The sequence below is a fragment of the Tachypleus tridentatus genome, chromosome 13, assembly GCF_004210375.1.
Source record: "Tachypleus tridentatus isolate NWPU-2018 chromosome 13, ASM421037v1, whole genome shotgun sequence".
Lineage (NCBI taxonomy): Eukaryota > Metazoa > Arthropoda > Merostomata > Xiphosura > Limulidae > Tachypleus > Tachypleus tridentatus.
Genome location: NC_134837.1, coordinates 166,316,875 through 166,343,516, shown reverse-complemented (window position 1 = coordinate 166,343,516; position 26,642 = coordinate 166,316,875). Strand labels below are relative to the sequence as shown.

Sequence of the window (26,642 nt, the reverse complement as noted above, 5' to 3'; positions counted from 1 at the left end):
ACCACCGTCAGTCACCTGAAGTTGGTCTTTCCAGTCCTGGTTCTGGGTTGTGTGTCATTATGACCAGTACTAAGTGTTAAATGACATGCAGCAAAAGTGTAAAACAACTCGCCAGGATGACTAACGAGTAGTTCAAACAGCAGCGCTAGTCACCTGAAGTTGGCCTTTCCAGTCCTGGTGTCAAGTAATTTAATGTTCTGGCCATTTTCCAATGTTGAATTGAACTAGAGAGAATGAAACTGTAAAAAAGGAACCACAATTAAAAAGGTGTAATGAATAAATATGCAACAATTAAATGAGATTAAAAAGATTAATGATCATTAAAAAACTAAAAACTTTATCAAGGTGGAAAGTGTGACCATCATCAATAACACTGTTCAATGTTACAGATAAACTGTGGGAAAAAAAATGTTTAAAATATTGCCGTCGTTGAGAATTGTAATGATGGCAAGAAAGTAAAATGTGGCCGATAGTGATTTGAGTGTCATACAAACTACACATTGGTGCATCAGTTCCAGATAAAAGAAAACTAGTTAAAAAACTGTGACCAATGTCTAGTTAGAACAACTTCCTCCTTCCGAACTTTATGGAAGCTAGATGGCAAAAGCCCAATATAGGGTTTTATTTGAAAAAGCTTGTCAAAAAAGCTTGAAAAACAAACCATGGCAGAGTCCACACAGTCACCTGATTTCGAACCATCTATATAAATAGGAATGTCTGATTTTCTCAGATGACTTAAAAACAGGTCACAATTGAGAACAGTAAGAAGCCATGGTGGGATGGGCTGACCTGTGGAATCTGCAATGTTATCTAAGGACAGACCCAATTCATCCAATTGCGCCCGGATGCGAAGGCCAAACGGAGCAATGGCAGATCGTCTGTTCTGAAAAAGTATGGCCCACCGAGGAAGGAAAACACATCCACAGGTGGGATGCTTTGTTAAGGAACAAAGTTTCAAAGAATATAGTAAAGATAATTGCAACCAGCGAAGGTGCAGAGAAGGTTCATGAGATTCAACGTATAAGCTTTGAACTGGAGAGGTGCGGAAAGCCCCAGTGCAGAGTCGAAGTCATTGGTGATGAATGGGGTCCAGCATCTTTAAGGCCAAGGGTCTGGCAGAGCCATAGCCCATTGATCCATAGAAGAGTTTTGATCGAGTAAGAGCACAATATATCTAACATAGAACATTGATCTGCTCCCAAACTGGTAGAAGAGAGGACACTGAGGATGTTCAGTGCTCTTGTGCATTTGACCCAAAGCTGCTTTAAGTGTGGTATAAAAAGATTAGCTTACGGTCAAAGATAAGCCCCAAGAACTTGGTCTCAGGGACCACTGGCAGCAAAACTTCACCAATATTAAGTTCAGAATCAGGGTGAATACCCTGTTGGCAACAAAAGTGCATGCATACGATTTTAGAGAGAGAAAAATTAAAGCCGTTCGCTATAGTCCACGATTGAGAGCAGTTTGTAGTTGTCACTCAATATGTTTCATGTTCGACGACTGACATGAGATGTGAAAGTCGTCGACATACAGCCCATTTGCAATAGTGAGAGGGAGTTGTTCAGTGATGGCATTTATCTTTATACTGAAAAGTGTGACACTTAAAACACAGCCTTGAGGGACTCCAAGTTCCTGTACAAAAGAATGGGAAAGTGTCGAACCCACACAAACTTGGAATCTCCTGTCCAGTAAAAAATTAATAAACATGGGTAAATGGCCATGTAACCCATATTTATGGAGGTCTCACAAAATGCCATACCTCCATGTTGTGTCGTAAGCCTTCTCAATGTCAAAGAATATTGATACAAGATGTTGGCATTTGAGAAAGGCTTCTCTGATTGATGTTTCAAGACGAATTAGGTGGTCCGTGGTGGAGTGCTGTCACTGGAACACACACTGGGTGGGCGAGAGGAGGTTGTTTGATTCAAGGAACCAAACAAGACAAGCATTAACCATCCTTTAAGGTCTTACAGAGACAGCTCGTCAAAGCAATTGGACGGCAGTTTGAAGGAATCTTGGGATCTTTCCCTGGTTTAGAGAAAGGTAAAATAATAGCCAGGCATCAGGAAAAACATTCTCCTGCCAGATCCAGTTAAAGACAATCAGAAGGACATCAAGAGAAGCAGGAGATAGATGGTGCAGCATGTCATAATGAACATCATTAGTTCCAACAGATGTACTGGCAGACTGATGAAAACATTTTCAGTTCCACCAGTGTAAAGGGACAATTATAGTCAAAGAAACAATCAGTTCGAAAGGAAAGAGGTGAAATCTCTGCCCAAGTCTTGATGGCCAAGAAGGTGGAGGAACAAGCAGAAGTGCTAGATACATGGCAAAAGCTTTCACCTAGAGTATCAGCAATGCTCCAGACATCAGCCACCTCCTGACCATCAGAGAGTAAGATCAAGAGGGGAACAGAATTGTAGTGCCCATTAACCTTTCGAATCCTGTCCCATATGATCTTGGAACTGGTAGTAGAAGATATGCTAGTTGTGAACTTAATCCAAAATTCTTTCTGGCTTTGACGTCTTATCCACCTAGCATGTGCACGGGCCCGTTGGAAAGCGACGCAGTTTGAAAGTGTGGGATATCTACGAAAAGTATCCCAGGCTCGTTTTTGAGCCTTCCGTGCTAAGTGGCAAGCAGGATTCCACCACGGACGAAGATATCGTGGAAAACGTGTCGAGGTTTTAGGAATACACTGAGCAGCTGCTTGTATAATACAGCCAGTTACCACTGCCACACAGTCGTGTATTGATGGCAAGATCAAGTTCTGCGTGAGCAGTGAAAATGGACCAGTCTGCCTAATCCAGCTTCCACCAGGGCATGCGGGTAAGGTGACATTGACAACGGCCAGTCTCTCTCAAAAGGATAGGAAAATGATCACTGCCTAGTGGATTATTGTCAACCCTCCATGTAGAATGGAAGAATAATGAAGGGGAGCAAACCAAGAGATCAATAGCAGTAAAGGACTGACTAGGTGCATGAAAATAAGTGGAAGAACCAGAATTGAAAAGAAAAAGATTGTGATCAGAAAGCATACGCTCTACAGAGCGACCCTTCCCATCAATAACAGCACTTCCCCAGAGGGGATGATGTCCATTTAAGTCCCCAGGAGTAGAAAGGGAGACTGCAACTATTCAACGAGAGCATCAAGATCTGATTGATCATATGTCTCTCCAGGGGACAGGTACAGAGAACAAACAGAGATGGTATGACCCAAGGAAACACTGATGGCTACGGCCTCCAAGGGTGTGTTGAGTGACAAAGACAGGGTGGGCACATGCTGATCAACCAACAGTGCCACCCCTCCATCACACACCCTGTCATTTCTGTACAGAGAAAACTGCCGAATGGTGACTGTATCAGCAGGTTTTAGAAATGTTTCTTGTAAGGAAAGACATACAGGATGGTAGGAAGCAACAAGTGTTTTGATATCATCTAGATTAGAAGGTAAATCTCAACAGTTCCATTGTATCAAAGTGGCCATTTTTAATGACGGGTAGGTGAAGTGGCTGGAGAACCCTTCTGTTTACAACCATGTCTTTTTTCCTTACTGTCCTTAGTCGGAGGAGATCTATCAACCTCCATGGATCCTGCCCTGGATCGAGTGGGCAGGTCTTTGTTATTGGAAGGGGATTCCAGTGACTGAGGATGCAAATGAAGGATTGTTTTGCCTCTTGGGGTGGGAGAAAAAAAGATGTATCAGAAGAAATGCCTGTATCTGAAACTGAAGGATGTGGATCTTGAGGTTTCTTGGAATGTATGGGAGGAACAGAGATGGGTGTGGAAGTCAATTCATCAACCTTTTTAACCATGGAGGTCATAAGGCTTTTCATTTGTTTTAAAAACAATTCTCTTGGAAGCACAGATCTGTCTGCACTCCCACTGTAGTTGTGGAATGAAGTGCAGCAGCATATGTCCGAGATGGAGTGGTGGGCAGCAATTTCTGAGCCTCAGGATAACTAACGTTATGTATTGTTTTCAAACGCTGCACCTCTTTTTCCTCCAACCATTTTGGGCAAGAACGAAAGTAGGAGGGGTGAGAACCATTGCAGTTGATGCAATGTGGGTCCATGTCACATTCATAGGCATTGTGGTCCTTGCCCCCACAACAAGCACATGTCAGGGAGCCATGACATGATGTCTTTGAGTAGCCAAATCTCTGACATTGGAAACATCGGAGAGGGTTTGGAATGTATGGCCGTACCCTGCAAATGAGATAACCTGCCTTGATGGTGGCAGGTGCATGTGATGAAGTAAATGTCAAAACAAGGGTATTTGTTGGCAGTGTAACTCCATCTTTGCGAGTGGAGATGCGCCTCACTGCAGAAACTCCTTGAGTGGAGAGACCAGCAAGAATCTCTGACTTGGGGACGTTCTTCAAATCCCTCTCAACAATAACTCCTCGTGATGAATTCAAAGTAGCATGAGGGGTAACCTCAATTGGTATATGCCCAATTGCCTTTGAACTGAAGAGGAGTTTACTGTGTTGGGATGTGGATGTTTCAACCAATGTCTCCAGATTGAAGCTTCTTTACTGACTTTGGAGAGCCAGCAAGTCCCTCTAGTCCCTTCTGAATAAAAAAGGGGGACAATTGCCCTAAAGGTTTTTCCAAAAGAGAATGTAATATAAGAAAATGAGGTACGTGTGTTACAGATGTTGAAGATTGCTGTTTAGTCTTCAAGACGTGGTCGCTTACCCATTGACTGTTTTATCACTATTTTATTTAAATTTTTTGAAGGAGGATCCATAGGAAAAAAGAAAAATTTCGGTACCCACTGACCCCACCCACCATGGAGCCCTACAAGGGGATGCACTACAAAATCATGCAAAACAATGCAGCAATGCCAGGATTTTGTGAGCACTATACCAGCATCAAGCACAATGTCCACAACCCCGTTGAGAACTTCCAACACTGGTACTCGGTTGACTCTAGCCCAAGTGGACCAGCCGATTGACCCAAGGGGACCACCCAAAGGCCGCCCATCTACAGGAATTCAAGGCTAAAAAGGTGTAGTAGGGTTGGACCCCTCAACCACCAGGATCCTCTCCTCCCCTTCATGGGTCGCCACGCACGGCAAACACATGGATGGATGTTTAGATCCCAGGGAAGGTTCTGTTCTGTCTGGTTACCTTCCCTGGGAGGTCCCCTCACCACACAAAGGAATCCACACTGAGGGGAAATATAAAATAATATCATCCTTATTTACCTAATATATGACTTAAGTACTGGAACAAACAACAGCTCTCCCATTCACCTCTTTCCATTTTTAGAAAGTCCCTTGTATACTCTTACAACATATGACATTAGTAATCATTCAACACTTTAGAATGGCCTCTAGCGAGTTTGTCAATGATTTTAATCTATGAAAAAGTTACCATGTTCTTTTAATCCAAGATCAAGGAGGTAGGTTGTCTTTGGACTGTTTACTTTCATACTTTTTAGACCTAAACACGAGTTAAAGCTTAATAATTTGTAGTGGAGTTTATTTTTCCTCCAAAATAAGATGACGTTATTGGCTAAAGCTTACAATGGGTGCTAGAGATGTTTCTTTTAGAAAGAAAAGCACTTAAAATTTTCAAATACTATTTAATATTATGATCTTTGGTAGTAATTTGTGTTAAATAACAATGAAATAAATCTAAGAATACTGGTACATAAAAATAGTATGGTTAATGGTGTAATGTGTACTTCAAACAGGTTAAATACATTGCTTTATTACAAAATCAAAAAGTAGTAATACTCTTAGTATTACATAAATAACTAAAGATTAATTGTCACTTCTATATAAAAGATACTTCAATATGAAGGTACAGCAGTGATAAAATATACAACTTCAATAAGAGTTAAACATTTAGGTTATGCATAATGAGTAATACAATTTCTAAGGAAATTGGATTTTAGGTTATCTATAGAAATATTGTAAAAAAGTTGTATTTTGATTCTATAGGTCATTGGTTAAGCCACATTTGGAGTACAGTGCCCAGTCTAGGGCTCTTTACCTTAAGAAGAGTATTGGATGTTTCTGTGAGGATTCAGATGGCAGCTACTAGCTTTGTGCCTAGAATAGAAAGGTTGTCATGTAAAAAGTTAAGATCTGTAAAATTGTTTTCTCTTGAAGAAAAGAGCTACTCTGGATATCAACCATTGTTTAAAATAAAGGGAATTAATAGTACTGATGCATAATCTTTTTATATATACTTAATGGCAAGAATTGTAGGGTTAGTGGACAAAGAATAAAACGGGAGTCTTAAGAACAAGTTGTCTCTATAACACTAGCTGGACTTTTGAAACATGTTGCCTCCAGATGTGATGGGAATACATTTTAGTTTAAGAGAAAGCTTAATAAATACATGAGTGATAAGGACTAGCTTACATACATTTAACAAAATTGGAAATAAATTTAATAGTTTTAGCTCAGAAGATGGACCAATAGCTCCTTTGTTTTACCTAAACATTATGAAGTAATAACATTTAGAATTACAATGTGTTTAATGCATGGCACAGGATAGAGCATTTAACAACTTGCAACACAGTCCTTACTTCCAGACCTTTTATGTAAGTTACGAAGTTAATGCAATTTACAAGATTGAGTAACGAGGAGTATATGCTTAATGTAGTTGAAAGATTAACTGTTATTACTATTACAGTATTAATATTTAAACGCTCTTGCAAAATTACAATGTAGATTCGAATAGAGTTCATTTAAAATGAGTACTAGCACATTCAAAACCAAATGTATTTATGATAAAAGTAAAATCCACTTGAAGTAAAAATGTATTCTCAAGACGGCGCATATGGGTATTAAAACTTTAAAATAAAATATAGGACAACATTTCGACCTTCTCAGGTCATCTTCAGTTAACAAGGAGAGTTTGCAACTCTGACTTGAGAATACAAGTGTTTGTACATAGTTAATGTAAAGTGCAAGATTTTCTAGTGTAATAAAACGTAACTGGTCTGTAACGCACTCATAAATAATATTCCCGAATTCTCATATCATTTTTCTAGAAATTTAAGTTGTTTTTTTTGCTCCTTTTAAGAAAAGTAAATATTCTTTTGGGTGATCTGATGAATTTTCGTTTTACTTTGCCCAATCTTGAAAACTTAAACTATTACTATCAATAACTGTGTTTGGGTTGGGTCTAAACATAATTTCACCAGTCAGTTAGCAGCTGACTATCACGTGTAACTTACTTTCTTAACTAAATAATTAATTACTTACTTAAGTCAAAAAAGTAATAGAAAAACTAAAATAATACAACTCAAAAATATTATAATACAAACTGCATACCTATCTCAAGAAAAATAAATTATAATCTGAACGGAATTGCACAATATTTCCTACCTCCTCCTCTCACGAACGCCCACACAAAAAAGAATGAAAAACCCTCCATAACGTTTTTTATAAACACTTTTACCGCTAGGTGGCAATAAATACATTATCCTGGTTTCCATGGCTTTATGCATATTTAGATGTAAAATTGGGAATATACAGCATTATTTCAACATGTACACATTTGTTTTCAAGTAATCTAACTATTTACCAAACTCTTACAAATACAATTAGTTATACTTGTTATAAGATACTAGTATTAAATCTATTATTTTTAACATCGCATTCTTTATGTAGTCCAGTTTTTACGGTGCAATTAAATGTTTAACTTAATTTTTCATTTCTTCTATGCAAGTGTCTCTACTTTAGGATATGATTATTTCCGTGATCTATGCATGAAACCTTAATGAGGTCAATTCTAATGCCAACTGGAAAACTTTCTTTAAAGATTCATCTACTTTGTTTCAGCTAATTATTATACGCTCGAGTGTTATGTTATTTATGCATCGGTCACGTGACAACCATTCCATTATTTTACGTGAAATATCCATGTAAGATTACTGGGCAAACTTTTCGAAAGTTACTACTGGTTCAGCTATGGCCATTTGTTTTATATGCACTTGTTTTTCTTTTCTTTTTCGTATATTAGTTTTGAATACTTCCATCCAATAAAATGTTTTTTATGAAGTTAGACTTATACTTTCGTAACGTTCGTTAGATGACAAACAAGAATTTGAAATTAGTAATTGCTCACAAAGTGTAATTTGACAAACTTCAAACTTTGAATAAAAAATCAACAAAAAAATTTATTTTCCCAAAAAAAAGTCGATGGGCAAAAAAGTAAAACCAAACCTATTTGGCCACATGCTACTTAGGTTCCATGATTTGGGTTTTGTTCCTAGAAGTCAACATATATATATATATACCGATTTCTAAAACAATCTTTAAAAAGACCAAAGGAATAAAAGCCCATTAAAGCTGAATAAATATATATTTATATACAGTGAAAAGTTAGTGAGAAGTTTCCCAGCGTATATTATTTTAGATCAGTGTTATAACCATATGGATCTTCAGGCTAAGCATGATTGACAATGGAGGAATGAATCTCGAAAGTTCTACGATACTTCGAGCACCATTTTTATATAATGTAAGGAGCTTCTACTAGACCTACGTCTGCAGAGTTTTCTAAAGTATTCTATTTTACGAGTGAATAAAACCAAAATAAAAAAAAAAAATATTTCTGTTATTTGCTTTTTAAGTTTGTGTGTCATGTTGTGCTCCAGCATACAGAATGCACAATTCTTCTCGTGATTCATAGCACGCGTAAGTTTTACTGACAACACGACAGTACAAAATGCAAAGTTAAATGTCCCTTATGTGATGTCGTTTTAGCGTTTATCGACTGACAGACAGATAAAAACCTATTGCATATTGGTATGAGTGATTAAAATAGGTCACTTCTCCAGGCGGCCTTTGGTTCACTTTTGGGGAAATAATAAAGTGTTTTATCTTTAGATCATTTACATTTTTCCTTTATTTCAAACCTATCTTCATACAAGCTTTAATTTTCTGGTTTGTCTATTGCTCAACATGTACCAATACAATAGTGATCAGTTTTATACTTATTATGGGTGTGTATTATTAACCTTATAATCCTTCAGATTCACTGTGTCATTGAAGATAGGTAGTTTTTATGGTTTCTTTTTTATCTATGTAGTGACTGTATATAAGAGTGTGTTTGATATTTCTGGTCTGATACATACATATATTGTTTTTTTTTTAAATTTAAGTAAATGTAATACTTTTTTAACGTTATAACAAAAACTTGCAGCGCTCAAATACAGTAGTTCACTCTTAGGAGGTAATGTCAAAATTAGAATGAATCGCTTGCTGTCTTAGACGATAAATGTTAAGTTCAAGTTGTTCTGGAGTATGGAATCACTGTTTTTGAAATATTCTATTATGTGTAATAATAAAACTGATTGATTGTGCTTAAGGTGACAACTGTACTACAAAAGTGTATGATGTTCATTAGAACTCTGTTCTTTAATTTTGTCTTAAGATATAAACCAGCCAGTATAATTTTTAACAGAGTTTTCTTTGTGTTACCACTGAACACACGAATATATATATAGTGAACAATATTGTGGTTTATCTTAGTAGATATCCAATGCTAAAGCTTTCCACTACTCAGTTAAAATTATAGTACGTTTCATTTTGCTGTGACTTCTTCAAACGTCTGCCTCTTCAAACATAGTTTATTGTTGTTTTGTTTTTCCAAATACATACCTTTAGTGGAAACATTTTCTGTTAGAAATTATTATTACTGTGTTGTAAAAAGTGTTACTTACATGTTTTTTTCTGGATGTTTTTTCAATCTTCGTCTTATCAAATTATTATTTCGAAACTTCCTCGAAACGCCAATTGGCTCACACTATGAGTGATGTAGTCATTGTTTTTGTATACGATCACCGAATACGGAAGTGAGTCAACTGCACAAAGGAACTGTTTCTAATTAACCGTTCCTAGCAAACCTTAACTTGCAGTTACAGATAGTTTGGGATTGTTTTACAGTGTACGTGTCATTTTCCAATGCGATGTTAAAACTAGACTGAACCCCACTAGCTTTCTTCGAAAACATTATGAGTCTAAAAGTAATTTAGCATACCAACCTCAGCGTTTAAGCAGTTTTAACTTTCCAGCATCAAAATTCCATCTGGTTTTCTAATTTGAAATAGACTTTCCATTGTTGCATTAAGATACCTGTAAGTAATCAAGATGAATCTAAACGTCACACGTAATTTAAGCAGCATGTATGTGAAATCAGAATTGAACGAAGTAAATGAAATGTAATGTATTTATATCTTATTCAAAATACATCTTTACTCAAATTTATGTGTATACAGGGAGCCGTAAATTTATATTACATTTTTACATAGTTTAGTCAATATAGAAATATTTTAAGTTTTTATAGAAGTAGTGTGATATTTTTCCAAAGGTACTGATGTATTCGTGTGACGTAATTAGTTGTCATTGGTTTATCTTTTTGGTTAATTACAAAGCTGTTAAAACCCAACAGGTTTTATAGCGATCAACTTATTGTTTCAAAAATTCATGGAAAGTTTTAGATGTGTGATAAACGATACACAATCAAAAACAACAGTTAACTACGTGAGTGAAAACTTGCTGAGCTCATTGGTCGTTATGATATGTCAATACTTTACCTCATCCTGTGTAGTGAAAACTTGCTGAGCTCATTAGTCATTATGATATATCTATATTTTACCTCATCCTGTGTTTTTGTACGTTTCGTAAAGTTTGTACTTTAGGTACTTCTCAACAGGATTTATTACCAATGGAGTCTTCATACCTAACTTGATATTTTTGTTGTTTTTTTATGGCACTCAATTGGTGTACAACGACAAAAAATGTTACAAGATGTATTCATAGAAAGATACAAGAACAAACTGACGATTACAATGCATATATATATCTTTAAGAAGAATGTTAGTTATATTACTGTTATTGAGCTTGGAATAATGCCAACTAACTAATTTTGTTATTCACTTCTACAAAGTGTTCTCCACATTATATGCATATCGCTATAAACAAGATAATGGGATAATGGTTAGTGTTTTGTATTGATGGTCGGAAGGTTGTTTTAATATACCGGACTATACAAAGGGCACCAGTAGATAGCTATAGTTTAACTAGTGACAGATTGGTATCGTGTTCAGTGTCACCGTTCTTATTCGCTTGTGTTTCAGAAAATCGGCGTTAAGCACCAAACGTATGTGTCTTATGAAGGCGAGATAAGGATTCATTTACTTACATACTATAAATAAGATTAAGGCATTTTTGCTAAAACCTCTTTTAATCTTCAGAAATTAATGGCTAATTTCGATGTACTTCCCTTCAGAAATGCTTTCAGAGGAAGTGGACTAATCGTTATTAGTAAGCTTTAGACGGTTACTCTATCAAGCAGCTTTTGGGGAATATCCGGCCTGACGTAACATCTGTTGTATTTCTTTGATATTAAGTTATTGTATAAACAACAGTTGAACCCCGAAGGCGGATCATTAAAATTCTCTGATTGCACAAGTGCACCCATTTCTAGACGAAAGGGAAGAGTAAAGTAAGTTAATTTTAGATATTATAATAAATAATGTTTCACTTTCTGAATAAGTAATGAGTGCATGAGTAAAAATAAATCTCCAAAAATTTGCCTCTGACTAATCGTTATATTAACAATCAAAACAGCTAGGGTAAAATTAACTATGGAACCACCTTATATGTCTAAAAGTTGTTGTTTTTTTTAAACAATAGCAATACAGATTTAAAGAATTTAAACAATTGTTTGGCAAAAGTCTGTGTGTCCCTTAATAACTGAAAAACAACTGAACCGGTTCTCACCAAACCTGATATGTAACTTTAGAACTTCAGAGGAGCGACATGGTGGAGTCAGCCTTATAATTTGATCTATGTTACCACCTCGGGAAGTCCTGTGTATTCCCCATGCTTTGAGTCCACGTATAGCCAATGAATCGCTTGACCGATTGTCACCAAACCTGGCATATAATCTTGGGCCCCCAGGAACAAACTTAGGAGATCAGGAGGGGAGGATTGACTTCGTAGGTGATTTCCTGTGCCTTTCCTGTGCGTTGGCACGCTAACTAGTACAACCACATTTTGAAAGATCTCAATCAAGTAATCATTCCATATATAAGGGATGACCAAACTTGCTTAACGTAGGAGCCACATACGATAAACTTCAGATGTCTGAGAGCCACAAGACATGAACAAATATCACACACACGTTTTTCTTGTAACACGCACATCTTTTTATATAAATATTAAGAAATACATGTACCTAATAATATTTATTCATGTATGTAGTTTTTAAACTGTTAATTTGTATTAGTTTCAATAATTACAAAGTACATATATATATATATACCAAATGTTTTCAAAATTCTGGCTGATTATTGTTTTAACTATATTGAGCGTATTTAATACGGTAATGAACTACGGGAACATCTAAGTAAAAAATATGCAAATTTGCATGTCATTAACATTAAATGAGATTGCCAAAAATAAAAATAAAAGTGGTAAAAACAGATATTTTCAATAATATTTATTTGTCTTATTAAATATCTGGTCATAACATGGAGGAAAATATGTAAAACAATAAAATTAGAAATGTTTTAATCAGATACCACCTTACTAAAGTTTAGTCTTATCATAATATTTTTCTGACACAAACAAACATTGGTACAATTATCAGACTATTTACTGCTAGTAGAGGTCTTGTGAGTTTCCATCTTGGTTGTGAGTCGTTGAAATTCTGGCTGGTATGTTGTCAAGGCTGTACGAATTTTAGTCAGGTGTTGGTTTGCAAGGATTGCACGAGGCTTCGACTTCAGAAACTTCATTACAGAGTGCAGTGATTTACAGCAATATGTTGTGCTGAAAATTAAGATGAGCAGCACACTAGTTTTCTTCAGTTCAGGACATTTTATTTCTGGAACTTGCTTCCAGAACTCAACTGTAGAACAGGATTTATGGATCATGTTTAGTTCCAGGTCCTCCTGTAGTTCTATTAGTTCCATTTCCACAACAGATGATTCTGCAACCAGAGGTTCGAAAAATGAACAACCATCATTGATCATATCAACCATGAATGGATTTACAAGAAAGGTAAAGCAGTACTTCAGCTTCTGCAAGTCATCAAACCTATCTAGGAAATTATCAAGCAGTCCTTGTAATTTATTTTTGTATTCTTCCAGTTTGTGGTTCTTTATTACAAGATCAGGTAATGTATTTACTCTCCTTTTGAGATTGGGAAAGTAGCTGAAGTTTCTTGACAATTGTTTCTTTGAAAAGTCTTATTTTATTCTGAAAGCTGAAAATTGTCTGAATAAGATCAGAAACAATCTTATCGTTTCCCTAGAGTACCAAATTGAGAATTTGTAGATGATTCATTATATCAGTAAGGAACATTAGATCTTGCATCCATTCATCATTTCCCAGTTAAAAATATAATCGTTTATTTTATTCAAAAAAGTAATAATAGGCATCGGCAGATCCATAAACCTATTTAAGACATTGTTGTTGACAGCCACCTCACAATGCAGTAGAAAGAGACATCACTGGGTTTATCTTCAAGCTCCAGTTCTTCAATAAAATATTTGAGCTGCCAATGGGTATTCCCATTTCAGTGTGTAAAATTGACAATTTCAAGAACAAATTGCATGACATCTTCATACTTGAAGTATCTGATTGGCAGGTGTTTACGATGAATAATGCAACGAACAGGGAGAAACTCTGGAAAGCTGGGATCACTTTTGATAGTTGCAATTAATTCTGCATTTCCCCACCATTGCAGGTGCTCCATCTGTTGCAACAGTGTCGTGTTTATTTAATGGGATATCAGCATTTGGTAATGCTCTGTCAACCGCATTCAATGTCAACACCACGAGTTGTTTCTTTTAGTGCCAATAGGTCCTACATCTATTCTTTCACAGTTACATAAGAGGTAACATAATCAATTGTTGGGTGTCTTGTATGTCTGTAGATTCGTCAAGGGCTAAGCTGAATGCAAGGGAATGTTTTAAATCATTTTGCATTTTGCCTGCAACATCAGCACTGACATGGGAGATACGTCTCTCTATAGTGTGGTATGAAGCTGGTGTTTTTGCTCTTAGTCGCTGAAGTTTTGTGTTATTTGGATCTAACACTGCAACAACTTCAACTATATTATTCTTAACAAATTCACCATCACGATATGGGCGTTTAGTGCGAGCAATATTCCATGATAGAACAAAAGTAGCTTCAGTCATTGTATCAACTTCCTTACTGAACATTGTCAACAGTGTCTGCTGGATATTTAGTGATGTTTTTAACATAGTTAACTTGTTTTTCCATAATTCTGATTTAGGTGAATAATCAGACGAAAAGTTTTTGTGACTTGTTTTATAGCGGCGTTTCAAGTTACTGGCTTTGTAATGACTAAGTAATACATTGCAGATAAGGTACAAAGGTTTACCTTCTTTAATGGTGAATGCAAAATCTACCTCTCACTGTGGCTTAACATTTGTTTTCATCTTCATACTTTCGCTTCTTACAATTTGATGACGCCATCTTCCTTTACAAAATTTTCACAGACACTTCTAAACAATTTAAGTGAAAAGAAACAATAAGCTCCATATGCGCAGCGTAACCAAATTCTACAGCGTCCAGTATCACATTATCACTCCATTAATTTTACGTCCCGCAACACAGCCACAGTCACGCGATTGCAAGTCACGCCCACTAAAGCCAACATTGTCAGCACTGGCTTGTATGATTACTGATTCTCCAGCACAATTCCTCTGTAATCCTTCTTGATCTGGAATTTCTTTAATCCCTGACTCAAATTTAACATTAAAATCAGGATTTAAATTCTTAAATATGTTTACTTACCATGAACATTAAACTTACGTTTTAATCCAGTGGACTCTCAGTTAATACCCGGTAAATAAGTATAAAGCTTGAATTTTTTTTATTTACCTTTTATATTAATTGTGATGCAAAAAGAAGCTCAGCCAACATATTTCCGCAAGCCGCACATTACATGTCAAAGAGCCGCATGTAGCTTGCGAGCCGAGGTTTGGTAACCCCTGTCATATATATAGCATGAGCTTCTTACCTCTAAATCATGAACTGTATTTTTCGATTCACGTTGAAAATTGTTTAAACAAGACTATTTTAACAATATACCGAATAATGAAGAATAAAAGAGCTTATTTCAGTATTTGATAGTAATAACAAAAATGTTAAGTATATAATATTTACCATAAAAACAATTCGTCAAAAAAGGAGCGCAAAATAAACCATAAATATTTCAGCTATAAACGCTAAAGGACAAAATAATACACAGTTTTCATCTAATTTTTCAAGCATTGGTCTTTGAAATCGATTTAAACGCTCAATGTCCACTTCTGATTACCATAGACAAATTTTTCAAGCATTGGTCTTTGAAATCGATTTAAACGCTTAATGTCCACTTCTGATTACCATAGACAAAATAATACACAGTTTTCATCTAATTTTTCAAGCATTGGTCTTTGAAATCGATTTAAACGCTCAATGTCCACTTCTGATTACCATAGACAAGATAATACATAGTTTTCATCTAATTTTTCAAGCATTGGTCTTTGAAATCGATTTAAACGCTCAATGTCCATTTCTGATTACTATAGACAAGATAATACACAGTTTTCATCTAATTTTTCAAGCATTGGTCTTTGAAATCGATTTAAACGCTCAATGTCCACTTCTGATTACCATAGACAAAATAATACACAGTTTTCATTTCATTTTTCAAGCATTGGTCTTTGAAATCGATTTAAACGCTCAATGTCCACTTCCCAGTGATGTCGAGAAAACCCACTTGTAGAGAAATATGTATGCAAAAACGGCTCGTTTGGGTTGAGAAAATATTTTACATAGAAGAGCGAAGAACGTTTCGACCTTCTTCGGTCATCGTCAGGTTCACAAAGAAAGAAAGAGGTAACTGACCGGAAGCTGACCACATGTTTGGAAGGGGTTGTGTAACTGAGTGTCGGAATGTAAAGGGCGTGCTTAGATGTTTGAATATATAATTTTATTTTACTATATTTAATATAGGTATAAAGGCGTTCTTTTATATTGGTTTATTTTGGGTTTAAGTTGTTGTATAAGTAAGACTTCTTTAATTTTGCGTTTGTTTATGTTTGTTTCTTTATTTAGTATTTGAGTGTTTTCTATGGTTATGTTGTGTTTATATGACTTGCAGTGTTCGAAAACGCGTGAAGGTGGTTTCCATTTTTCTATTTGTTTCTCCAATATAGAAGTCGTGGCAGTTATCACATTGTATTTTATAAATAATGTCGGTGTGGTGTTTGTCAGTGTAGTTTTTACATAGTATAGACCTCAGTTTTGTGCCTGGTTTTTGAATAAATTTGGTTTTTACTGGAATGTCATATTTTGTTACTAGTTTTTGCCAAATGTTGGTTATTTGTCTGCTGATGTCGGGAATATATGGTATGCAGTAGTATATGGTTTCGTGATTTTTTGATTCGTTGTGAGATATATTTACTTTTGTTGGTTGATTTTGCTTTCTGTCTAGGTGTTTGCGTATGTTTTCTACGGTTTGTGGAGAAAACTTATTGATGTTGATGAAGTATTGTTTTATTTTGTTTAATTCATCTTTAATTTTATCTGGTGAGCATAGTTTTATGGTTGTGTTTATTTGGTTTCTTAGTATGTTGAGTTTTTATTTTGTTTCATGTGTTAAGTCCCAAGGAATGTATAGTTCAGTATGGGTGATTTTTCGGTGGATTTCTGTTTTGAATTGTGTGTCGGTTCTTGTAATTTTGAGGTTAAGAAATGATATTTGATTGCTTTCTTCCTGTTTACATGTGAAGTTAATGTTGGGATGTATAGAGTTAATGTGATTGATTCAGATCTACAGAACACACACTTAACATTGTCAATCTCTCCAAGCTCTCTCAGCATTATGCAAATTCAGTTTAAACTGCCTTTAAAGAGGTATCTGGAATATCTTCATATCTAACTTGCTTAAATAAACTTTAACAGATAATTCACCTTTATCCTGAAACTACCATACAGGTCAAACCAGTAAAGCTCTAAAGCAAATTTCCGATTGTCTTTCACTGAACCTCTGAAGAAGTTCTTTATTCTTTTTAAGAAGGTCTCCGGGTTTGCAGCTTCAAACATTTTTTGCTCTTATAGGAACTACAAAAAGAGGATTTTCTTTGGTACCAGTAGTTGAACTGACAATAAATACGTTTTATAAAATATTGTTTTAGAACCTTGCAAACAAATTTTAGTTCCAACCTTCCGGTCCGGCATGGCCAAGTGGTTACGGCACTCGACTCGTAATCTAAAGATTGTGGGTTCGAATCCCCGTTACACCAAACATGCTCGCCTTTTCAGCCGCGAGGGCGTTATAATGTTGAAGTCAATCAAACTATTCGTTGGTAAAAGAGTAGCCCAAGAGTTGGCGGTGGATGGTGATGACTAAATGCCTTCCCTCTAGTCTTACACTGCTAAATTAGGGACAGCTAGCGCAGATAGCCCTCGTGTACCTCTGCGCAAAATTCAAAACAAATTAAACCAATCCATTCTTCCTACGCTTCACCTACAAACAATTTTAATAACGTACGTATCGAGAGTTACCTTTATGTAGATATTTCATTTACTTCTTCAGTGAAACAGCTGAAGGATCAAATCTATTATAAACAATACTTGAATGATAACTGCACCTTCATACGGAGACTCGACTTTTTTTTTTACCATTTAAGATTTATAAAACTAAGACACACTTCCTTACCCAAAGGAACCTTTATCTCAATTCTATCACTTTTCTTTCTTGCTTCCTCTATTTTTGCTGCTCCTACTCTGCTATCTACCTTTCTCTAACAGTGCTATCGTCCCTAAAGCTATCTATAACTTATCTCCAACCAAGCTATGAAAGTTTAGAGTACTGTATCTGAAAATTGCATCCAAGCTACTATATAATCCAACTCTGGCACCTTCCGCACCATATAAATTCTACCCATTTTTAATCATACCAGTATGTACGTTTTCATATAGTAAAGCCACAGTGGGCTATTTGCTGTAACCACTGAGGGGAATTAAACCCCTAATTTTAGCGTTGCAAATCCGAAGACTGTGGACCTAACCATACCAATCTATGTTAATGCTAACCTTAATCATGCATTGGTATTAGTATAAACAATATATCTATCTTATATTTATAAATCTAACTAAAGTTACGTTGTGTGATTGTCCTTAAATCTAACACAAAAACATTTGTAAATTACTACTGATGCTGTTAATTACTAATACCGAAACTACAGAAGAGTATGTTTCGTCACATGTTTAAAGAAATCACTAAATAATTTCCTAAACATTTAGGAGGTACAAATAATCATGGAATATATATAATTTAATTTTTAATTTTAATAACTCCTCCTACTAATTTAGCTAAAAGAAACTTCAATTCTTAATTTGAATATAAAAGCCTGAGTATTCTAAAAATAACTGTAAATACTTATAACAAAATGTTTATTATAAGACGAGTAGATTTAGGCACAACTTTTTCAGTATATGCAGGCCCGGCATGGCCAGGTGGGTTAAGGCGTTCGACTCGTAATCTGAGGGTCGCGGGTTCGAATTTCGGTTGCATCAAACATGCTCGACCTTTCAGCCGTGGGAATGTTATATTGTTACGGTAAATCCTATTATTCGTTGGTAAAAGAGTAGCCCAAGAGTTGGCGATGGGTGGTGATGACTAGCTGCCTTCCCTTTAGTCTTACACTACTAAATTAGGGACGGTTAGCGCAGATAGCCCTCAAGTAGCTTTGCGCGAAGTACAAATAAACAAACAGTATATGCAATGCTAGGCCTAATGTCGCAACATGAACCAACAATAATAATAAAACAAACTAATCTGACAAACCAATACAATACCTAGATAATATCTACATTAATGAATACTTGTCTTCTCAGATAAATGCCATATTTTGTATTTAGAAGTATTTCTTACTTCTCTATCAGGGTGAAACACGGCCCAACGGTTAGTTTACTGGATTGGAGATTTCAGATTTTGTGACACCCTCCTCTACTACAAAAGTTTTAAGAAATGTGAATGTTCGTGTCGTTGTTTTATAAACTGACAGTCACATTCTGCTATTAGGCCTGACGAGAATGGTCAGACAGTTTGTGGTGGTTAGGATTAAATATCCATCCACATACCTTCTACTTTTTTACTTCAAACTGGGAGATGACCAGTGTAGTTTTTGAAACAAACAAACAAACAATCTCCACTGTTGTCAACATAAAATATTTTAACTTAATTAAAAGCTTGTAGAAAAACTGAACTTATTATCTTTAATTTCTAAATATATAGGGAATTATAAAAAAATGAATCCTGTTATTACCCTAGAAAAATTTCTAATATAATCATATTCTCAAGATTTTACTGCGTTTTCACAAATACAATAAGCATTATTTGGTAAGATATAAACAAAAAAGTATATAAACTAAAATGTAGGATATTTGTTTATGTATATCTGAAAACTTGAACTATGTTCAGAACTCAAAGTATCCAAAACATGATAATGAGTAATTTATTTTTCTCCTATTTTTCAAGTTATCGCATCTGAAGATTGCTAGGATTTCATATGATATTTTTGTAGATATAAAATTTTAATTACTTGCTTAATTTAAGACTTAAAATCTTACAACCATTGCACCAAGAACGGCGTGGTAATTAAGGCCAAATTGTTTTTAACCTGATTCCATGTAAATAGTGGTGTGTAGGCCTTTAAGTTGGTTTATTTTCAGGGCGAGTTCTTTCGAGTTACGAAGAAAACTTTCATTTTTATAGCATTACTGGAGCCTAGTGGTTGGTTTGGCTAAATCGTGAATGCAAATATTTAGAGTTTGAGCCCGTTGCCCAAAAGACGTTTGACACTTTGAGGTTGTCAGTGTACTATAAGAGTAAATGTCAAACCCCTATATTCGGTCAGACAAGAGTAGCCAACGAAATGTCTGAAAGCTGGTGATTAGTTGCTATCTTTCTAGTCTGTAAGTTGAAAATTAATGATGACATTATATAAATGAACAGACTGTTTAGAAAGAGATGAAGTTAAGACGTTTCAGCATTTTAACGGTTGCTTCAACAAGTGTCTCTGTAGTTCATGGGCAACTGCAAGAAAGCTAAAATGTCGTAGGAAAACTGTTAATTCAAAACTTCATGCCGCGCAATAAACCTGGTGATTCTATACGTATTTCCAACAATTTAACCTAATGAATAAAACCAAAAATTTATTTAAGATAAATTATATAATTTTAGCTTACGTGTAGCTAAGCCTAAAAGGCAAGAAGATTTACGAATTTTAGAACGCATAAACTAATTTAGTAGAACATTTTTTGATGTAATTTTAGAAGCTGTTGTTCTCTGCCTTGGTAAGTACATGATGCATTATTAAATATATAATAACGTTTTTGTTCTGCTTTATTAGCATATGTAAATAGTTTTGAAAATTACTCGAGTAATGTAACAAAACTAGCCAGGAAGCTTACTCTGATCAAAGGTTAATATGAAACACATTCAGAATTAATAATGTTTTCAATAAAAGACTTATTACTTATGGAATCTTGCTTGGCTTGGGTTTTGAAAATTATCATTAATTTTCTTATGCATATTATTTATTGTAGCCAGTGAAGCCGGATGGAAAACATTAACTGGTCTGTCAAGTTTTTAATATTTTATTCCATTGTACTGATGTGTGAGGTATCAGAACAACAACGGATTCAAGTGGATTACAGATATCACCGCTATAATGACATGACTACTTTGCTAATGAAAATGACCCAAATATTTCCAAAGATGGCCAAGCTTTATTCTATTGGACGTTCGATCGAAGGTATATTGAGATTCCTGTTGTAAATTAGATTAAATAGAGACAAAATTATAAATTGTCTCTCAGTAATAAATTACCTAATATATAAATTCTGTCTTTAGTTATTTTAAGCACATCTTAAAAGTTATTTATTCCTGATGATATATACTTATGACTGATTCTTCGGTTAAGAATTTTAATCACTAATTCTAATGGAGAGCGTTTGAAACTAACATGTTATATTTTTCTCAACTTCGAAATAACATTATATACCAGCTTTTGTTATGAGTTAAACTCATCAGTTGATAGAGAATTTGTCCTTCCTCCCATGCCCTCCAGTCGCTGAGCGGTATGTCTGTGGATTTACAACGCTAAAAACCGGGTTTTAATACCCGTAGTGGGCAGAGCGCAGATAGCCCATTGTGTAGCATTGTGCTTAATTGAAAACAACAACAACAACCTTCCTCCCATAACAATATCAACGACCAAATATTTCTTTTTTGTTGTTGTTAATAAAGAATGTTTAACATGTTACTTGTAGACATTGTATTCTAGTAGCAGTGCTTATATTCAGGGACTATCTAACTATTTCTGTCCACTATTCTTTGCTGAGAAGGTTATTTTTATTTACTTTTGTAATAAAATACAGATGATATAACATTTACCCCGGTGGGACAGCGGTAAGTTTACGAACTTACAACACTAAAACCCAGGTTCGATCTCCTCGCTAGATACAGTAGTTAACTTCATAAAATATAATATTACAAACTGTTTTCAAGACATTTCTAGTGGGTGTGAATATAATCGTTATGTACTTGCAAATATCTATAACCTTCGAAGTTTTATATGAGACTTAAGCCCTTAATTATTCATGCTTTATAAGTTTAAGTACTCTAGAGTATCACCTCAAGTGATGCTTTATTACTGTTTATTTACGTAAAATTGTTTCTAATAAAACAGTAACTGCTGAAAAATAAATATTAATAACAAATCTTACTGATGACAACGAGATCTAGTGTAATGTAAAAGATAATTAGATTGTGGTAAACTTATTGGTGTTATGTTTATTCCTATAAAATTAAACATTCAGACAACTAAAAACACATAACCTGTTCTAAATTAACTATAACTAGTAGGTAACGCAACAGACCAACGTCTTGAAAAGCCCCAGTTTGATCGAAGCTTAAATTATAGTTTGATATGGATGCTTAATACAGATAAAACATTTAGACGTTTTGAATATTTTTTCAAATACTCCTAAAGGTCTACCAATGCTCTAATTTCATCAAATTATTTTAACTCAGATTGAGTTGGCTATCACTTCATTCTCATTCCCTTAATGTTAAATATATAAAGACTGCATTGGACTTTAACCACCAGTAATACCACGGACGACAACCAATAGAACTGGAAAAAGTGCCAGCCATCTCAAGAGTTTTATCACAACAGAAAAAAAAGATATTTTGCTGCTCTATACAAATTATGAGAATGAGATGTTGTGTTTGTTCAGGTTACGGTTAACTGAATGATACATTGCTAAAATTAAAATATGTTGTTCTAAATTGTATAACATGTACATTTACTATTATGTGAAAAATAAACGAGCGAATTTATTTCAATTTCTAAGTTTGTAATTTACATTAGAAGTAAGCAACTGGAATAAAGAGAGCTACACTTACACAATATAAGCATTATATACACATACAAGTACATATATTTATACATACATACAGGCATACGCACACATATATATACGCATATATTTATAAATATAATATTTAATTAAAATTCACTTTTTCGTGCTTACAACGAAGCAAACTCTATAACAAACTCTTACAAGTCTAAGATTCAATAATCTGATACTTTGACTTTGTTCATATGATGGCAAGGCCAACTAACGCATTTTCTGTTATCGTTGATCTCAAGTCAATTTTGATTAGTTATGGTTTTGAAGAGCTTTGTTCTCCTCTAAACATACTTATTAGCAATATTTAAAGAATTATCAGTGTAGTGTATACATCTGGGAACACTTAGATTATTCTTCACTAGCAGCCACTCCTTTATGTGAATTGGAATTATTCCTTGCACGATGATTATTGAAAACACTTCAGTTCATCAAAGACATTTAATTTATTAACATCTCTATATTAAGCTTGTTAATCTGTAAGAGCATTTTCAAGGACCATGCTGTGCTTTTGATGCCACATGAGCTCGTTTTTGTTACTTTCAATATATCATAGAGGAATAGAAATAACTCACTGTGCTATTTTAATTTAATGAATATTTCTTGCAAGACTGATTATAATTGTAAAGAATGATAAATAATAAAAACAAACAAAACTCTTGCAGTTGGTTTATCTACTCCATAATATTTAGATATTTTTTTTATTGTTGTTCTTTCAGATGAGCGGCCCAGCATAGCCAGGTGATTAGGGCGCTCGACTCGCAATATGAGGATCGCGGATTCGAATTCCCGTGCCGCCAAACATGATCACCATTTCAGGCTTGGGGGCGTTACAATGTGAAGTTCAATCCCCACCATCCGATGGTAAAACACTAACCCAAGAGATGACGGTGGGTTATGATGATTAGCTGTCTTTCCCCTAGCATTACATTGCTAAAATAGGGACGGATATTGCGCATAGCTCTAATGTAACTTTGCGCGAAATAAAAAAAAACAAACTTTCAGATGATTTTTAGTCCTTTATTAGAAATGTTGTTGTTGTTTTGAATTAAGCACAAAGCTACACAATGGGCTATCTGTACTCTGCCCACCACGGGTATCGAAACCCGGTTTTTAGCGTTGTAGGTCCGCAAACATACCACTGAGCCACTGGGGGGCTATTGGAAATGTGTATCAGCATTGCCTTTTTCAGTGTTTTTGCAAATCTCTCATCAGACAGAGTATTTTCTAAGAAACATTTGTCCACAACAAGAATCACAGATGCAATGGTTATTTTGTGTTTTACTCGCTATGCTTGCTTGGAAAACGATGTAATTTCAAATCGTTATACAACACAGGCATTTGAATTTTTGGAGCTGGTTGTACAAATCTTAGCTTTACACCTTATTATTGTTTCATGAGTTCCAATGGGTATCGTTTCTTCTACTGGAGCTACTGAACTAATATGCATCTTTGTATTTACGAAACTTTCAGTCCAGGCTACTCTCGAGTGCTTGATAGTTGTTTGATGGTTGTTATGTCTGACGATTCTTGTACTTCTAGAATTATGACAGTAATAAATGAAATATTTGTGAAACGTAAAAGTAAATTTACTTCTTCAACGATACCTATGAAGTAAAGTTGTTTTGTTGTTGTTTTGAATTAAGCGCAAAGTTACACAATAGGCTATCTGTGCACTGCCCACCACGGGTATCGAAACCCGGTTTTTCGCGTTGTAAGTCCGCAGACATACTGCTGAGCCACTGGGGGACATGAAGTAATGTAAAGGTTGAATTAAGAGGAACAAAAAATTAATCACAATATCATTACAATATTAAAGGAAATGTAGTCTCGGTACGAAATTCTGTCACATCGGAACCTAACCCTTAAACACACAACACATATAACTCTACAAAAGAATACGTGTTAAGTGAGTTCAATAGCCAAACAACATTCGTAAAATACAATAAATGTGAAATTAACAAAAATGAAAATAAAAAACAGCCACAGTGATTCCAAATAATTTTTTCCATAGAGAACATTTGGGGAGATTGGGATCGCAGAAAATAAATTATTCTAATTTTCATTCTGATATTATGATTTTTTTAAAGTTTGTCTATTCTTATTTTAAGCAATTAAAAAAAATCGCTCCTTGTGTGAAGGAGGCTATTTTATGACTAATGTGAAGGAAGGGAAATACGATTAGAATTTCTTTTTGTGACTGACTAATCAGGATGTAGAGATATCATTCTCGTGTCCTTGGACTCGGGTCATTGCAGGCGTAAAGCTAGCAACGTCACAACTATTAGTAAGTGATAACACCGAAGATTTACTAATAAAGAAAAGTAAGAAATGCTTGAAAAATAACTAGGCAAACAACAGTTTACAAGGAATAGCTTTATTGATGGTGGAACATACTACATGCTTAGTAAAATTATGTAATTACAAAACTGAGTAAAATATAAAAAAATTGTGCGTTTCAAAAAAAATTCATTTACTATTTCCATGGTTTTGCCTGTAAAACATCATTTGGTATACTCTGAACCAGCTTGCAGACAGGCAAAGATGAGCTTAACAACAGCGAAAAGAATACCTTGAAAACCTTGACAAGAAGGATTAAAAGTAAGAAAGAGCTAAGTTGATGGGGTCATTGAAAATTTTGTTTGGCATCACATACAAACTTCTATTTCTTTCCAAGATCATCAGCCTATTTAGTTACAAAATGTAAAATTTTGCAGTTTTTTGTTGGAATGAAACTGGTGATTTCTTTCCAATGCATTCTTTTCAAATGCATTTTCACTAATTTCCACCTTCTCGTGTATTGTTTGACTGTCATTTATAGGGATTGTACTGTCTGCCTCTTACAAACTACTGGTGTTCTGCAACGTGATTTGGTAAACACCCTGCGTTTTTATTGATTTGGTAAACACTCTGCGTTTTTATTCGTTTGTTTTTCGATTTTGTCCTTGTTAGATTACATTTTAGTCAGATTGTTAGTAAAATATATCGTTTGCTTGTCAAATTTCGCGCAAGGTTACTCGAGGGCCTGTACCATTGGTTTCTTTTTTTTTTTCGTGGTAATTTGTTCTAGTATGTGGGTAGATTGATTTAAGTCAACAATCTGTAATGTTTTAAACAACCACTATTAACAGCAAGTTATTTTATTGTTTTAATTTCAGTTTCATAATTTTCAGATGACAATAATAAGTTTGTGTATCAAACCATGGGAAACAGTAAGTTAGGGAAATATTTGCTATGACAGTGAGGCACGATGGAGAATCAGTATAAGTTTGTTTGTTTGCCTTTTGAATTTATCGTAAAGCTATCTGTATTAGCCGTCCCTAATTTAGCAGTGTAAGACTAGAGGGAAGGCAGCTAGTCATCACTACCCATTGATAACTCTTGGGCCACTCTTTTATCAACGAATAGTGAGATTGGCAGTCACATTATAACACCTCAAATGCTGAAAGGGCAAGCATATTTGGTGAGACGGGGATTCGAACTCGCGACCCTCGGATTACGTGTCGAGCGCCCGAACCGCCTGGCCATACTTATTCATCAGTATATGTCTGGGGATGCATCACAGTTAAAGGGTCCAATGACCTACACAAAGTTGATAGTATCCTAACTAAAAAATGAGGCACCTTTTGATTCATTGTTTCCCCAGGAACATAAGATTAGTAAAAGGACTAACGAAACACTCAAAAACACTGTTAAAGCTATATAGGTATTTATAAATAAAAACTTAGAAGGTCAAAAGTGCTGAATTGTATGAGTCAATACATTTGAAACAATATTCCGTAATTGTACATAGATAAAATGTATGATGGTACAAAAACAAGGTGTAATGTTCAGAGGAAAGCAATGAGCTCATATACAAAATATTAGTGTACAATACAAAGTATTCACTTGTTTTTGTATTTTCTGTGAAAACATTTTTATACCATTGATAAACGCTTTATCTCTTTGCCATTACTAGTTGTTTTTTATTCCTGAGTGGGCATTGCTTGTGTATTTCTATAATTATTTCCAGCACTGTGTATCATAATCTATTCACAAAATTCAACTAAGTATCAACTGAACATGATGAGAAAGTGCAAAATAACCTGTTAGCAAGTGGATTCCCTTATGATGTTTTAAACTGACTGTAGTATATATAGATTATTTTGTTCCATGCACGAATA

General features: G+C 34.9%; 1 protein-coding gene across 3 annotated transcripts in view; it reads left to right on the top strand.

Moving 5' to 3' along the window:
- Nucleotides 1-9,862: 9,862 nt before the first annotated feature.
- Nucleotides 9,863-26,642, top strand: part of LOC143237296 (carboxypeptidase D-like) — a 36,255-nt gene continuing 19,475 nt past the window's right edge. The window contains exons 1-2 of one of the 3 annotated variants that reach the window (XM_076476381.1): nt 9,863-10,106; nt 20,611-20,819. In XM_076476381.1, coding sequence (XP_076332496.1) covers nt 20,624-20,819 — 196 coding nt within the window. In that variant the 5' untranslated portion in view covers nt 9,863-10,106; nt 20,611-20,623. Of the gene's footprint in view, nt 10,107-11,088; nt 11,477-20,610; nt 20,820-23,198; nt 23,370-26,642 lie in introns of those variants that run through there. The other 2 variants (XM_076476380.1, XM_076476382.1) reach the window with 2 other exon arrangements.